General features: G+C 46.9%; 2 protein-coding genes across 17 annotated transcripts in view; one reads left to right on the plus strand and one right to left on the minus strand.

Moving 5' to 3' along the window:
• The window catches only part of TRAF3IP3 (TRAF3 interacting protein 3), a 25791-nt gene extending 11139 nt beyond the window's left edge, over positions 1-14652 (minus strand). For 3 of the 15 annotated variants that reach the window (XM_063613129.1, XM_063613134.1, XM_063613127.1), the window contains exons 1-7: positions 14322-14575; positions 10212-10595; positions 7961-8108; positions 7752-7809; positions 7518-7542; positions 7220-7249; positions 7025-7120 (exon numbers count right to left, since the gene is read on the minus strand). In XM_063613129.1, coding sequence (XP_063469199.1) covers positions 7025-7120; positions 7220-7249; positions 7518-7542; positions 7752-7809; positions 7961-8108; positions 10212-10556 — 702 coding nt within the window. In that variant the 5' untranslated portion in view covers positions 10557-10595; positions 14322-14575. Of the gene's footprint in view, positions 1-1741; positions 2535-7024; positions 7121-7219; positions 7250-7517; positions 7543-7751; positions 7810-7960; positions 8109-10211; positions 10615-14321 lie in introns of those variants that run through there. The other 12 variants (XM_055235161.2, XM_055235160.2, XM_063613131.1 and 9 more) reach the window with 8 other exon arrangements.
• LAMB3 (laminin subunit beta 3) overlaps positions 1-16257 on the plus strand; it is a 207982-nt gene that overhangs the window by 13321 nt on the left and 178404 nt on the right. The window lies entirely within an intron of this gene.

A 16257-nucleotide genomic window follows, 5' to 3' on the forward strand; every position in this document is an offset into this window, starting at 1 on the left:
TACCTGGACACACACACCTCCACATGCACACGCGCACTTCCAAATGTACACACACACCTCCACCTGCACACACACACCTCCACCTGCATACGTACATTTCCACATGCACACGTACATACTAGACTCAAGGTGAGAACTTTAAGAAAGCAAGAAACGGAGAGATATTAAAGCAGAGTGAGGGCGGCAGGGGGTGTAAGGGAGCTTCCCAGAAAGTCACGTTCTATTTATTCATAAGCTGGGGCTGTCTAATGGTATTTTGGACATTCCAAGAAAGATGCTAATCTCAAGGGCGAGAGGGGAGCAAGGCCGGCATGAAGAGCCAGTCTCTGTTTCTGTTTTTCAGTATTTCAGCTGATTAGCTACAGCTTCCTTGCCACTTTTTTGTCCCCTCCCTTTGTAGACTTGCCCCTTTTGCCCAGGTAGGGGTTTTGTTCTTCCAGCCTAGAGTTTTGTGTAGGGTGTATATGTGTAGGGGAGGGGGCCGGGGAGCCATCAATGAGAGCAAGTTTTCCAGAGAAAGGGCAGTGACCGGTTTTCCTATCCTTTCTCTGGCTTTTTCCAACCAGGCTAAGGGACGCTTGTGAGGTCTTGAAATTCCACCTCTCTTTAGGCCCGAGACACCATGGGCCCTCTCAGCCAGATGGCCTGGACGTTTCCATCTCTTATAACATTTGTGGTCTGTAACGGTCCGGGGGTATAGGAGGGGGCTCAGCTTTGAGGTCCGCCTCCCTCAGTGAGTTTCAGGGTGCCTGGGGGAGGCAGGAAGTGGTATCTCGCAGCTCCTGTTTTGATCTTGTTTGGCTTATTCTTCTAACCATGGGAGCCAGGGGGTGCCCCCACCCTTTCAGCTTCCTGTGTTACTCAGCTGGGGCTTGCAAAAGCAAAAAGCGTTGCCAAAAATAATTTTTTAAAGTGCCTCCTGCTATTAATGTTTTTCCTAACGTCTCATGTGAGGGAGAGCAGAGAGTCAGGGATTTGGCATCTACAATAAGCACAGGGCTTTGGGACCGATGGAAGATGTGGACAAAGACTTCTACTGTTTGAGCTTTGAAGTAACTGGTAAAACGGCTGCATTCCGCTGTGGCCTGTTCATTGTCAAATCCACAGGTCCTGAAATCAGCTGGCTCTACACCTACCTCCTCTGGTTCACATCTTCCAGCTCCACGCATTTGCCTTTGCCCAAACTCTTTCTATGCAGAATGCAATCAAACCTACCAAGTTTAAGGTTTATCTTGCTATATTTTGGGAAGAAAACAGGCCTAAGGCAATATTCTGAAAATGTTCCCAGTCTCCTACCCTTTTGGGGTATATCCTCTCTCCCCATTCCATAGTATGGCTTTAATCCAATATTTTGCCTCTTTCAACTGTTTTTGTATTGGCCCAACCCCAGATTACTTTTCCATTCGTGTTGCAACGGAAGACAATTTACGATAGCCCCTTCAGTGGGGATGAAGGGCCACCCAAGTCTGGAGCTTGAACGAAACCTCTTTCCACAGCTCTGCTTTTCTGGACTCCCCAAAACATCACAAAAGTCGCAGCCAAGTTGTTGCAAATCGGGCATGTAGTTTCCTGGTCTGAGCCCCAGGCTCCCCACACTGAAGCCCAGTGTTACAGTATCTGGGAAGAAGCACTTTTTACAGACCTACTGCTGACATTCTAGGCAGTTTGACCCCGGGAAGCGAGGGCTCAGAGGGCATATAACCCCCAGTGAAGAGAGGAGCAAGGTGGAAGCCATACACACCTGGTGCCGGTCTGAGGTCTTCAGCTCCTGCTTCTGCGTGGCTTTCCCCTGCCTCTGATCTGCTCTCCAGAAACACCACCACCTCACCACAGAAGCACCAGCCCACAGCTCATCTCTCTGCTCTAGTAGAGGTTGCTTAGGGCTTCAGCCAATCCCCGCTGCGCTGTCATCTCAAGATCTTAATTCCAGGATGCAGATCTTCAAACCCAAGGCTGCCCTGCTCTCGTTTTTGTATTGCACGATATTGAAAGCTTGCTTTCTCTGCTAGTAGAGGTGTTTCTGCCCTGAAGGTTGGACCCTCCTCAGGAGTCTCAATAGTGCCCCAGGGCCTATGGTATCCAAAAGGCCCAGAGATATCTGGAGGTGAAGCCAGCGGAGGGAGCTGATCCTTGGGATTCTAATAGGGAGTTTGTGGTAAGTTCTCAGCATGTGAATTTGGAAATTCAAATTTATGAAGGTCAAATGGCAAAAATAAAGGTCTGAACCAGTTCTGGCCACTTTCTTCCAATTATTTTTCCCAGATACCACAGTTTGGGGCTATACTTTTATTGGAGTTGAGGCTTTCATGGAAGAGATAGAGTTGAATTGCCTTATTTTAGGGGAAACAATAGCTATTAATTGAAAAAGTCTGAGACTGTTTTTCTTTAAAATTGGAAGCTAGGGGGTTGGTGGGGAGGAGGGACGAAGAAGAGAAGGGTGAGGATTGGGAGGGGTGAGAAGAAGGGAGGGAGAAAACCACAACCAAGGGAACTTCTGCTCTTGGGCTGGAGCATGGGGTGAAACTCCTCCTTGGAGACAAACCCAGAAATGTCTCTTAATATATCCCCCCTCATTCCCACAAAGCTTGCTTTGATTCAAGCTCTGGTTCTGTCTTAACTGGGATATTACAAGAGTTTCAACTCCCCCAACCCCCGCTTGGAGCCAGGGTTCTTATTGCTACAAGTTAGAGAATCCTTGAACCCTCCCCCCTCTTTTTTTTTTTTTTCAAGACAGGGTCTTGCTCTGTTACCCCATGCAGGAGTACAGTGGTGCAGCCTGGACCTTCTGGGCTCAAGCGATCCTCCTGCCTCAGCCTCCCAAGTAGCTGGGACTATAGGTGTGTACCACCATGCATGGCTAATTTTTTTTATTTTTAGTAGAGATGAGGTCTCACTATGTTGCCCAGGCTGGTCTTGATCACTCAAGTGATCCTTCTGCCTTGGCCCCCCAAAGTGTTGAGATTACAGGTGTGAGACACTGCATCCAGTTGGAAGTTAGAGAACCTTTTAAGACACAGATCTGATCATTCACAAGTCATTTCCTCAGATAGTAATTGCATACCTTCTAAGGATGAGCCAGACATTGCTAAGTGTAGGACTTTAAACCTCAGCAAAGCATAGTTCCGTTCCTACTCAGCTTATTACCAATAGCAGTGTTTCTCAAGCTGGGTAGCATGCATTCTAAAGGATCTCTGATTTTATATGTATACATATATGGGTTTCCTTTAAAAATGGGTCCATGCATTATTCAAGTTTGAGATACCTTGTTCAACAGAAAAAGTTTTAAGACCCATAATTCTAAAGACCTGTGTGAGATCCTTTCTTTGGCACTACTCTGGCATACCTTCATTTCAGCCATACTCTGCTATACCTAATTCTTTGCCATACATAGGCCTGTAATCATTCCAATTCCTTTACCTTAAACATTCTTCTACTTTCTGCTTTTTCCCTTCATCATCACTCTTGCTTCTCTACTGGTTAGCTCCTACTCATCCTTCAAGATTCAGCTAAAATGGTTTCTTTCCTTTATTTTTACTTTTTGAGACATAGTCTTGCTGTGTCACCCAGGCTGGAGTGCAGTGGCACAATCTCAGCTCACTGCAACCTCCACCTCCCGGGTTCAAGCAATTCTTGTGTCTCAGCCTCCCGAGTAGCTGGGACTTCAGGCATGCACTATCACGCTCAGCTAATTTTTGTATTTTTAGTAGAGACAGGTTTTCGCCATGTTGGCCAGGCTGGTCTTGAACTCCTGGCCTCAAGTGGTCCACCTGCCTTGGCCTCCCAAAGTGCTGGGATTATAGGCATCAGCTGCCGTGCCTGGCTAGGTTTCCTTCCTTTAAAGACTTCCCTATTCCACCTTAGGTGGAATAATTGCTGCCTTCTTTCTCTTTTTCCTGCATCATGCTGTATGCACTGCTGCAATAGCCTTATTATACTGTTTTGGTGTTATTTATTACATGTCTCTGTCTTCGTGGCTGGACTGTGAGCTCCTCAAGAGTTAGGACTGTAATGCTCTTTGTCCCTGTAGCACAAGGCCCAGCACAGAGTTGGAACTTATCAAATGACTGTCAAACAAATGAGTGAGATGATCTCAATTTAGTTCAGGACCAGAAACCACCTCACATGCACAGCTGTCTGCCCCAAGTTCCTACTCTGTCAATGAAAATGACCTAACAATCAGGATCTCTGACCATAGACTGAAAAATCCAGGTACAATGTCTGACGTGAGGAGCAGGGCTGAGCTTAGGAAGTCCTCTTTACATCACTGCAACTTCTCAGTTTTGTTCCATACTCTCCCATCATCTTTCTTTCTCTGCTCAAGCCATCTTCAAGGTAGGGTGAGATGTCACACAGGCCGGTGAGGTTGTGTGCTCCATCTCTTTCCACCTGGTGCTTTATGCTTTGGTGGTGTCAAGCTGCTTGTAGCTCGTACTAATACATGAATTTATAGTATATACTAATTTACAGGTTTCAACATGGGGATTCTGAGGAACCTTGGGAATCCCCAAGACCCTTTTAAGGGATCAGCAAAGTCTTACTTTTTGTAATGACATATTTGTGTGAGACTGGATTTTTCTTTATGTTTAAACCAATAGATTGAAAACAGAAGCAAATATGAGAGTCTAGCTGTCTTTTTTTGAGCCAGACATTAAAAATATTTGCAAAAGTGTAAAGCAATGACACTCCTGTCACTAATTTTGTTTTTGAAAATATAGTTCTTTTTCGAGACAGAGTTTCGCTCCCGTCACCCAGGCTGGAATGCAGTGGTGCAATCTTGGCTCACTGCAACCTCCACCCCTGGGGCTCAAGAGATTCTCCTGCCTCAGCTTCCCGACTTGCTAAGACTACAGGTGCATGCCAATGTACCTGGCTAATTTTTTGTATTTTTAGTAGAGACGAGGTTTTGCCATGTTGCCCAGGCTTTTCTTGAACTCCTGAGCTCAAGTGATCCACCTGCCTTGGCCTCCCAAAGTCTGGGATTACAGGTGTGAGCCACCGTGCCCAGACCATTTTTCTTAAAACATGTAATTTAGGTTAGCATGAAATATTTTACTATCATTATTTTAAAATTAATAATTCTTTCTCAATTTCTGTCTTAATTTCTTTCTTTCTTTCTTTTTTTTTTTTTTTTTTTATTTGAGAGGGAGTCCTGCTCTGTCACCTAGGCTGGAGTGCAGTGGCACGATCTTGGCTCACTGCAACCTCCACCTCCTGGGCTCAAGCAATTCTTGTGGCCCAGCCTCTGGAGTAGCTGAGATTACAGGTGTGCACCACCATGCCTGGCTAATTTTTTTTTTTTTTTTTGAGACGGAGTCTTGCTCTGTTGCCCAGGCTGTAGTGCAGTGGCGCAATCTCGGCTCACTGCAAGCTCCGCCTCCCGGGTTCACGCCATTCTCCTGCCTCAGCCTCTCCGAGTAGCTGGGACTACAGGCGCCCGCCACCATGCCCGGCTAATTTTTTGTATTTTTTAGTAGAGACGGGGTTTCACCGTGGTCTCGATCTCCTGACCTTGTGATCCGCCCGCCTCAGCCTCCCAAAGTGCTGGGATTACAAGCGTGAGCCACCGCGCCCGGCATGCCTGGCTAATTTTTGTATTTTTAGTACAGACAGGGTTTTGCCATGTTGGCCGGGCTGGTCTCTAACTCCTGACCTCAGGTGATCTTCCTGCATTGGCCTTCCAAAGTGCTGGGATTTACAGGCATGACGCACGGTGCCTGGCCGACTGTTTTAATTTCTCATATGGTAAATATAAGCATTTCTTGTATATTTTCAATAATTTAAAAAGTATAAAGCAATCCTGAAATAAAAAAATTGGAGAACCATTTTACTAGACTGTGTCATGACTTTAGATTTTTTTTTTTTTCTTTGAGATGGAGTCTCGCTCTTTTGCCCAGGCTGGAGTGCAATGAGGTGATCTCAGCTTACTGCAACCTCTGCCTTCTTGATTCAAGTGATTCTCCTGCCTCAGCCTCCTGAGTAGCTGGGATTACAGGCATGTGCAACCACACCCAGCTAATATTTTTGTATTTTTAGTAGAGACGGGGTTTCGCCATGTTGGCCAGGCTGGTCTTGAACTCCTGACCGCAAGTGGTCCATCCACCTCGGGCTCCCAAAGTGCTGGGATTACAGGTGTGAGCCACCACGCCCGGACTTGCCTTTAGACCTTTGCCTGTACCCCAACTAAAATACTATTCCTGCTTCCATATTTTCCCGGCAAATGCTTATATAAGTATTCCCCTGGCTCTTTTCTTCTCTGGAGTCTCACTCCTTCTTGTATTTTCCTATATCTTGAAAACATTTCTTTTATTTTTCATGTTTTTATATTGTTTAGTCATGTGTCTTTATTACAAAACCATGAGCCTTCTCAAAGCAAGAACCCTATCTAAATAATCTCATTATTTCTAGTGCTAGTCCAGTGTTCTGTATAGAGGACATAATCTATGAATATTGCACACTGAATGGACTAAAATCAAAGGCCTGAATTTTAGTTCCAGATCTGCCACTAACTAGCCGTGTGACTTTTGGCAAGTTACTTGACCCCTATGAAACTCAGTTTCTTCATGGGCAAAATAAGAGTATTAGACCAGATTGTCTCTAAGGTCCCTTCCCACTCCGATATTTTTATTCAGACTGAGTGGGTACATGGCATGCTGGTTTGGATAAATATCAGTGTGAATCCCATACAAAAATATTTGACATTTACCATATTCAGTAATATAAACTATATTGGGATCTTCCTTCATTCCTTCCAACAAATTAAAAAATGGGAATTCTTGCCACTTTTGGTTCTGGGTCTTCCTTGGATATGTAGCACCATGACCCTCAGGTGATGACCCATATATTTATTGTGACCTGTTTGACTTCTAGGTCTGAGCACCATCTCCCTCATCTTCTGCCTCTTCCCAGCTCACTTTTCAGTAGTTAGAAAACCCCTTCTCTTACTGCGATGATGTGGAAAGAAAAATGAGATGGGAACACATAGAAGCCCATGAGCTTTGTTAAAAAAAAAATTTAATTCCCTTACCTTCCAAGAGCTGTCAGAGGCCTGAATCAGAGTGGACAGTAGGTCTTGGAGAATCACCATTTTCTGTTTTAGGACCAGCTCCCTTTGTAGGGCCTCCTGGGGTGCAGGCACAAAGTGCAATAGGGTAAGATTAATCTGGAGGATCAGGCAGTAGGTAGATGGAGGAACTGAGGGGAAGGGTCACATGCCACTTACTTTGAGGTAATCAGAAAGCTGGATGATTTCCTGGAGAGAAAGAACAAGGGTTCAAAATGTCTGTAAGTCCCCTGAAACCCTGGGACATAGAACCAGAGCCTGGGTTGGTTTGTGTAGAGAAAACCTCTTTTGCTTTGGCTCTGACAGGGTCCCTTTAGTCCCCACGTCTATGTTCAGTACCCCCTTGCCATCCAGGAAGAAGATGCCCCTCCATCCCAGCCAAGTTTTTCATGGAATTCCAGAATGTCAGAGCTTAATACTTTCTGATTCGACCCCTTCAAAGTGAATATGTGCTTACCTTATCCAGAACTGCAACTCCATAACTGGAAAGAGAAGAAATTAAAAATAATGATAATGGACCAAAGAATCAAGTCAGGAGGCAGTGGGTTGATTCCTTCTGAAATCCCTTCTGAAGAGCCAGTAGAGTGGGGAAGGGCTTCCTCTTTCTTAATTAAGGCGGACATGGAAATTCATTGTGTTCTCTCTAGAGAGGAATGGATGGGATGTGAGAGGGTTAGGGTCAGGAACTCACTTGGTTTGCTGACTGGCATCGTTCTTAATTGTTGGTCCTTCTGCCTTTGTCTGAGTACCTAAGAGATGGAGGATAAGTTGATTTAGAACTTACGGGGAGGAAGTGAGGGAAGTGGGGGAGGGACAGGGACTCTCCATTGCCAGTGAGCTGGGACAGCTGTCTCAGGATTCTCTGCGGGCCCTGTGGAGTGAGGGAGGCTCTGCTCTTACCACGGTGGTGTTTGGGTGGCTTCTTAATAGGAGCGTCCTGTGGAGGAAGGCCCCCAGCCTGTGAGGAGAGGTGGTCAGTCAGATCCCTGCAGATGCCTGAGGGAGGAGGATGCTGGGCTGGAAAGACTTCAGAGCTGGTGCCTGTCACCTGGAAGGCAAGTGCGGAATGCTGAAAACCACTGCCTGGAGCCTCTTGAAAGATTCTCCTGATGATTTCAGAAGGAAAAACCAACCATCATGTTTGTTATGGATTGAGTGTTTATTGTCCCCCCACCCAAATTTGTGTGTTGAAATCCTAACTCCCAATGTGATAGTATTAGGAGGTGGAGCCTTTGAGAAATAATTAGGTCAGAGTGGGGAGCCCTCAGGAATGGGATTAGTGCCATTATTAGAAGAGACACGAGAGAGCTTGCTTTCTCTCTCTGCTCTCTGCCCTTGTGAGGACACAATGGGAAGAAGGCCATCTGCACAGTGGGAAGAGTGCTCTCATCAGACACCAGATCTGCAGGATCCGTGGTCTTAGACCTCGACTCCAGAATTGTAAGAAACAAATTTCTGTTATTTAAGCCACCCAGTCTGTGGTAATTCATTACAGGACGAAGACAATGTTTCAGATCCTCAAAACCAAAGTAGCCCACTCAAGCTTTCAGAGCCACACAGGCTTCTCCTGCTCCTGATATCCTTGTCCTGACTGGCAGAAATGGTCCTCCTCAGGCCAGGCATATGTGGAGCTGTACTTTTCTCCAGGTTTTCTCTCTAGAATCTCTAGTTGTTGTTTTTTTCTCTCTCTCTACCTTGTTTGGTTTTGGCCACTTGCATAGCCAACATGGTATGTGGAAAGAGAACTGGTCTGAGTGGGGAGTGAAGGGATCTGGGTTCAGATCCCATCTTTTCTAGGTCTCAGTCTTCTGTCTGTGTAGTGAGGAGTTTGGAATAGATAATCCATAAGGTTCCTTCCATATTCAAAGGAAAGCTTCCTTCCTCTTAGTAACAGCTAGAAAATCATTGAGGTTTTGTGTGAAGACTAGGTAAAGTGGGGAGTTGTGGGAAGGTTTTTTGCTTTAGTATACAGTTCGTTTTCTTTTGCAACTGGGCTCTAGGATCATTTCTCTGAACAGCATCTCCTATTGAGCATAACAGATCCACTAGTTAAGAAGCCCTGATGGAGTACCCACTCTCGGTAGGGAACAATGCCAAGCATTACCATGGAACATAGTGGACACGTCCCTGCTGTCAACATGCTCACAACCTCAGTAGGAAGATGGTTTGCTGGCCAAGGTCATCTCAGCATACCCTGGTTTTTGCCAACGTTGTTCCTTTCCAGGCCAGACTAATGGGCCCTCTAAGGGTTACACAATCTTAGAAGATTTTAACCTCACAAGGGCCATAGACAGCAGAGGTGGCCTGGAGAAGCCAGGGAAGGCTTCCTGGACCAGATGAGGCTATAGCCAAGTGATTTAATAGAATTGGAATGTCACAAGAGAAAGTGAGAAGAGTGGGCACAACAGCCTTGCAGAAGAAAAGAGGACAGATATGTCTGTGTGTGTGTCAAGAAGACTGGCCTGTGTACTTGGCATATAATAAGCTTTCAGTAAATATTTGATGACTGATGGATAAATGAATGCTATAAGATAGCTGTAGAAGATATGTGTATATTGCCTAAATTTGAATTGATATAGGCATTAGCTTTGGAATTATTTTTATTTATTTTATTTTTAAGTTTTTTAGAGATAGGGTCTCCCTCTGTTGCCCAGGCTGGAGTGCAATGGTGTGATCATAGCTTATTGCAGCTTCAAACTCCTGGGTTCAAGTAATCCTCCCATCTTTGCCTCCTGATTGGTTAGGACTACAGGTGTGCACCACCATGCCTGGCTAGTTTGTAAAGTTTTTGATAGAGACTGGGTCTTGTCTCTATCAAAAGGCTGGTCTCGACCTCCTGGCCTCAAGTGATCCTCCTGCCTTGGCCTCCCAAAGTGCTGGGATTACAGGTATGAGCCAACATGCCCAGCCTGGAATTGCTTTTAAAAATTATTTTTTCTCTCTTACAAGTCAAGTGCAGAACAAAAAGAGCTAAACAAACGAAAACACAACAGCAAAAATCTCTGAATAAGTAGCTGTTGGCAACTTTACTGTATGACTGAGGAAGAAGGACTTAATTTAGATCACTTTTTAGTGACCTTGAGCCCACCCACCCTCCTTGTCCAGAGAGGGTCCCAGAGCACAGAGCAGTATGTCCCTTGACACGGCCCACCTGCTCTCTGGGAGAAGAGATCCTGCTGGCACAAGACAAGGGTTCCTTGAGGACAGTCACCTGTCCTGGCCGCCTGGAGGGCCCTTGCTCCCTGGCCTGGGGACGCTGCGCTTTGCCCTTCTCCTCTAGCTCCAGGTTCCTCCTCCTGAAGAACTGCTGCAGTCGAGCTCTCTGGAGCTGCTCTCTCTGCTGGATCCTCAGCGTCTTCCCCACCTGGCGGCAAGTGGTCACATTGGGACGGCAGCGGCGGCTTTCACGGGTCTCTTGCCTGCGCTCACACTTGGCCTCATAGCTCTCGGCCCACCGGGCCAAGCCAGGGGAGGGCCTGGGGTCTGGGCTGATCATGATGACCTCCAAGCACCTGTTGCGCTTGGCTTCCAGTTCCTGGAATAGATGCCTGGGTCTGCCAGATGCCAAGAGGGAGGAGAAGGGGAAGGGTCAGAAGATGGGCAGAAAAATGACTATCTCCCTAGACCAGGGGGCAGAAATAGCACAGAGTTCCATCCATGTGGGTTGAAAACTGAGGACATGGTGGTATCAAGCTGGCAGTCAGGACTCTTGGGCTCAGTCTCTAATGAACTAATACAATCTTATAAAAGTGAATTCCTGCTTTTCTCTAGCCAACGTTTCCCCTTTGTAAAGTAAAAGGGTCTCTATGGCTGCCACTTACTCCTTGACTGAACATCTTACCATGCCTCTAAGTCAGGGGAACATGAGAAATAATTGATTAAAATCATAATGAGCTTATAGCCTCTTGGATGGCAGGCGTGTGTTCATTTTCCAGACTTCTAGAGAAGCAGCTAAGTTGAGCCAATCTGCCCTCTTATTCCCCAAGCTGAAAAGGAAAGTCAGTATCTTTACTGCTCTCTTGGTCCAAGCTGTTACTAACATAGTTGAGTGACACTTCTCAAGGATCTGGAGGGCTAACCACACCCCCCTCAGGTGGTGACCAGTCCTGTGACCAGCACCCATTGCTCTCCTCTAGACTTTAAGCAACTAGCTTGTGAGCCTGGACCTGGCATGGTTTAGGAGGGAAACCCTCCCCTAATTCCTCCAACCTGCTGTCCTGACAATGGTCCATGGGCCCCCCACTCCAAGCTCAGGACTGGGCTCTGTCTCTCAGGTGCAGATCAAGTCCAATCAGTATTGAGTGAGCATCTGCCACATGCCTAGTGCTGGCCAAAACCCATTTCAGAGCATCTGGCTCCAATACTCTTGGGGCTGAGGGTTCCATTTCTTTAGGATTACCTCCCTGTCAGGGCTAATTCTGGTGCCAAGTCTGCTTTCCTTAGCCCAGACACAGATTGTGCCATCCAAACCCACAAGCACATGAATTATACCTCAATAAGGCTGTTGCAAACAGAAAAGAAACAAAACAAAAACAGTAATCAGAAGTTTCCAGGGAGCCAGGCTTGGTGTAGGGGCCACAAGATGTACCTCTGCATGGCCTTACCTGATATCACATAGCACCCAGACCTGAATCCCCTTTTCCTTCTCTGTGCCTTTCTCTTTCCTACTCTTCCCCACCTACCTTCTGTAGTTTATCCTCCTAGAACCCTCTGGTCACTTTGCTGAGTTGGACTGGATTTGGATGAGCTGGATTCTGAGCATTGGAAATTCTGTGTCCTGCCTCCTCTGATCACTGGAGTCAGACCAGGGACTGATGAAGGAAGAGGGACTCCCCCTCACAGCTGCTGCTGCTGCTTCTCTTCCTCCCACAACCTCATTACCCACCACCCTGGGAGGAGGGTATCTCAGCTTCACCAACCAGCAGGCATTTGCTAGCTCTAACCCCTTGGGGTTTATTTATAGGCCAAACAGACTCAACAGGTAGCAGACTCTCTGCCCCTTTACTGGGACTTTGCTATCCTGTCTCAGTCTGGAATTCTCTGCAGGATTCTTGTTTTCTCTCTGATCCTACCACTCATTCCCCAGGGTCATGGGTGGGACGGTCTTCTTCCCTGAGAGGAGTTTTGTGTGGTCAAGCCCTGGACACTCAAATGCCTGACTCTTGAGGGTTGGAGGGGCATACTCTGGTGTCACGCAGCATTGATTCCAAGCAGAAATGTGAAGTTGTTAATGTTTGTCCTCTACAGACCCATTCTGAATGGCTCTCTTCTTTGTTTTTCCTTACTTCTTCTTGGATAAGGGTGGGAGTGGGCACAGGGGGTGGTCCCTTGACTTCCTCCCTGCCACTTTCTTTATTTAAAGACTTAAAAAAAAGGGTCTGAGAGACCCATGTCTATTGTTATAAATGACTGGATGGTGGAGACCCAGGATTATGTGCATGTGAACTCCATGTCTAGAACCTACATTCACAGCATTCCTGAGCCACAGCCCCTGGCTATTCTGCCATGGATTACAGTGGAGAGCCCTGGCTCTTGGAGTCACACTGTGTGGACTCATGTTCTGGCTCTGTCACCTACAACCTGTGTGTGTTTTTACATAAGCTATTAAACATCTCTAAGCCCAAGTCTCCTCATTTATAAAATGGGGCTAGGACCTGCCTTGTAGGTTATAAGGATTAAATGACAAAATGCAGGCCATGTACCTGGCATGGAGCACACAATAAATGTTACCTTTTAATAATAAAGACATAAAGTATTCTTATTAGGTTGGTGCAAAAGTAATTGCGAATATTATCCTTGTTATGCTGATGTTGGATATTGAAGACTTGGTGCTGTAAGACAAAGGCTCCAAGCTAAACTAGCACTTCCAGGACCAAGAATGCCTTCTCTCATCCTCTCAACCCTCTCTCTTTGACAGAGTATATTGTTTACCAGATTGAGGGGATGCTGGCCCCATGCTGAAGTCACATTTACTTCTGACCTCTGGGTTTGGACTCTGACCTCTGGGTTCCTCTGACCTCTGGGTTTGGGCTATAAGGAGAAAGGGCTTCTCTGTGGTCTGGACATAATCGCCATCCCAATTACACCAAGCAGAAAGGTAAGGAAGAGATGAGGTCTGCCTGCGTCACACATAAGGTGTGAGGTCTCCTCCGTGTTTGGCTCCAGCTTCCCCACAGGTTTTGTATTGGAGACAGAACATTGAGAATCCTCCTACCTTCTTGCCGCGAAGAGGAAAGGGCTATGGGGGAGAAGACAGTGCCCGAGATGAGGTCTCTCTGGGCTCTCCACCCAGGCCACCAATCTTAGTCCACTGAAACACACAGCCGCTCTGCTGTCTGCTTCCTTGGGGCAGACATTGAGCCTTCTTACCTAAAAAAGGAGCTGCAGTGGAAATGCCTCCTTAGAGAGGAGAGTGTTCCCAGATGCCTTGGCTACCACACCTGCTAGGATTTGGTGCAGCATGCTGCATAGAACCCTACCCAGGTTTCTGGGATATCTGGACCCTACTGACTTGCTTGAAAACAAGAAGGTATGTGGGACGGCTGACAGGGATAGGCTGCTAAAGAAAAGGGAACTGGTCCCCGTAGGGTTCAAAGAAAGATCACTGGGCCACTGCCCAGGATTTCTGGCATCTCTCAGGTTCCCCCCTGGCAGCATGACTGGGCTCACTTAGAGCTTGGAGGAAGAAGGGTTGCTGGCTGGGAAGGCTCAGCCTGGTCTCTCAGGCTGCAGAGAGAGAACAGGGCACAGCTCCTCACCTGACTGTGGCTTGACATGCCTTTCTGAGTCTCGCTTTTACTTCCTGGCCATGTGTGCAACGGAGACAATGAATGGCTTCCTGCATGGGTTGGCCTTCCTGGCTCTCAGTGTGAACTGAGGGGAGAGGGGCCTGCGCTTAAGCTGCTGGGAAGGCAGTCTTGTGTTCAGGGATCCCTGCTTTGAAGAAAACTATAAAAGGTCATTTAATTCATGCCCATATCACTGGGTAGCCTGAACTCTAAGTCGTTTGATTCACTCCTAATCTAATGTAATCTAATCTACTGGAACAGAGGAGTGGTGCAAGCTGTATCCTGTGCCATGGCTAGCGCCACAGGAAACCAACACAGGATACTTTCTTGGTTACCCAAACCCCTGACACCCTTAAACTATGCCACCCACTCTCTCTTCACCCAGCGGAGCTGGGATGGTAGAGCATCTTCTGCCCTACCCCAAAGTTGGAGTTCCCAAACCTGGACACAAAAGCATCCTCCTTCTCAGTTACCTCCAAGTCCCAGGCTCCAACTCAAGCCACTCAGGAAAGCATTCCAGCTCCTGGGCAGATCTTGGCTCTGGTCTCAGATGGAGCAAGACAGCAGATGGGTAAAGCACACGCTTTCAATCCATAGGTCTGGGCCCCATTAACACGTCCCTTCTTGGTACCGTCTTTCTTTTTGCACAGCAGCCTTGCAGAAACAGGAAACAGACAAAACCACAAGGTTCGCAAACCCCAGTTCCTCTCTCTTGCTCTCTGGTATCATCTGAGTGGGCCCCTGAACTCAGGCCTCCAGGGCTGGGCTCAGGAGCTCCTCCCATCAGTAGGCACCCCGGCCACCCTTTCTCTTGCTACTGGATTGGTCGGAGCTCTTGGACAGTTTCAAGTCAAGATTCCTTTCCACGATTAGAAAAGGATAGTCCTCTCGGTCAGATTCAGACCTTTGTGGTTTCTATGAGAGGGAAAAAAATGCCTTTCTGGTGGTAAGACCTAGATGAGATGTTCTCAGTGTAGGCTTTCATGTGTATCAGGTAGTTCTTTGTGCAAGGATTTTCCTTTTTCTTTAGCCACTTCTTCCCAATCCTGGTGTTTTAAAGAGTTTCTGCTCTTCTGAAGTAGCTGATGTCTTTCTCAGATTCTGGAATGAGGCCAACTCTGGATTTGCTCCTTTCTGGAGCAATGAGAAGGGGGTGTAAAGGTGGGTAGCTGGGGGATGAAGGAAGGAATAGAAGGCAGAGTCTTCTACACATTTTTTATCCAGTCAACCGGACTAGGAAATTTAGGGAAAAACTAAAGGGAACTGATTTGCATGCATTAAGATGAAGCCATCACAAATGATGCAGCCAGGAAATTCCCAAGAAGTTCAGGCTAAAATAGTGGAGAGGAAACTGGGTTGGGACGTTAACCGAGCAGCTTTGTAACCTTGTAAAATTCACCTTGTCTGGATGCTACTCACTGTGGTAGTTGGGTGATGTCCATGGCTCTTTGGAATTCTAAGGTTTGACACATGTGAGGCAGGTAATGGAACTTAAAAATAGCTGTGATCACATTTATTAACATGTGGAGAGTTTGTCACCATTTTCTCTGCTTCTGCTTCTTTCTCTGTTCTTTGAGGAGAAAAAGGACAAGGAATTGACAGGGAAAAGCAGAGGATGGATTCTCAAGTACTAGGACCGAAGACAAGTGGCATTTACTCAGGATGAGAGACAACAGCTCAAGGCCCTGTGTCTGGAGCTTGACACATAGAGATGGGAATGAGTAGAGGACAGAGGGCTTGGGGAGCCCAAGATGTCAGAATAAGATAATTTTGGCAGGGCACAGTGGCTCATGCCTGTAATCCCAGCACTTTGGGAGGTCCAAGTGGGTGGATCACTTGAGGTCAGGAGTTCAAGACTAGCCTGGCCAACATGGTGAAACCCCATCTCTACCAAAAATATAAAAAATTAGCCGGATGTCATGGCATGTGCCTGTAAACCCAGCTACTTGGGAGGTTGAGGTGCGAGAATCGCTTGAACCTGGGAGGCAGAGGTTGCAGTGAGCCAAGAACGTGCCACTGTACTCCAGCCTGGGCGACAGAGAGAGACGGAGATTCACTCTTGTTGCCTAAGCTGGAGTGCAATTGCGCAATCTTGGTTCACTGCAACCTCCGCCTCCCAGGTTCAAGCAATTCTCCTGCCTCAGCCTCCCGAGTAGCTGGGATTACAGGCATACGCCACCATGCCCAGATAATTTTTTGTATTTGGGATTTCACCATGTTAGTCAGGCTGGACTCAAACTACTGACCTCAGGTGATCCACCTGCCTCGGCCTCCCAAAGTGCTGCGATTACAGACATGAGCCACCGCGCCTGGCCAGAAAATTTTTATTGGCATAGAAGAGTGAGAAGATTCTGGGAATTCAAGGCATTAGAGCGTAAAGAAAGACAGGAGATTTTAATAGGAATTCCG

The sequence above is a fragment of the Symphalangus syndactylus genome, chromosome 19, assembly GCF_028878055.3.
Source record: "Symphalangus syndactylus isolate Jambi chromosome 19, NHGRI_mSymSyn1-v2.1_pri, whole genome shotgun sequence".
NCBI classification, from domain to species: Eukaryota; Metazoa; Chordata; class Mammalia; order Primates; family Hylobatidae; genus Symphalangus; species Symphalangus syndactylus.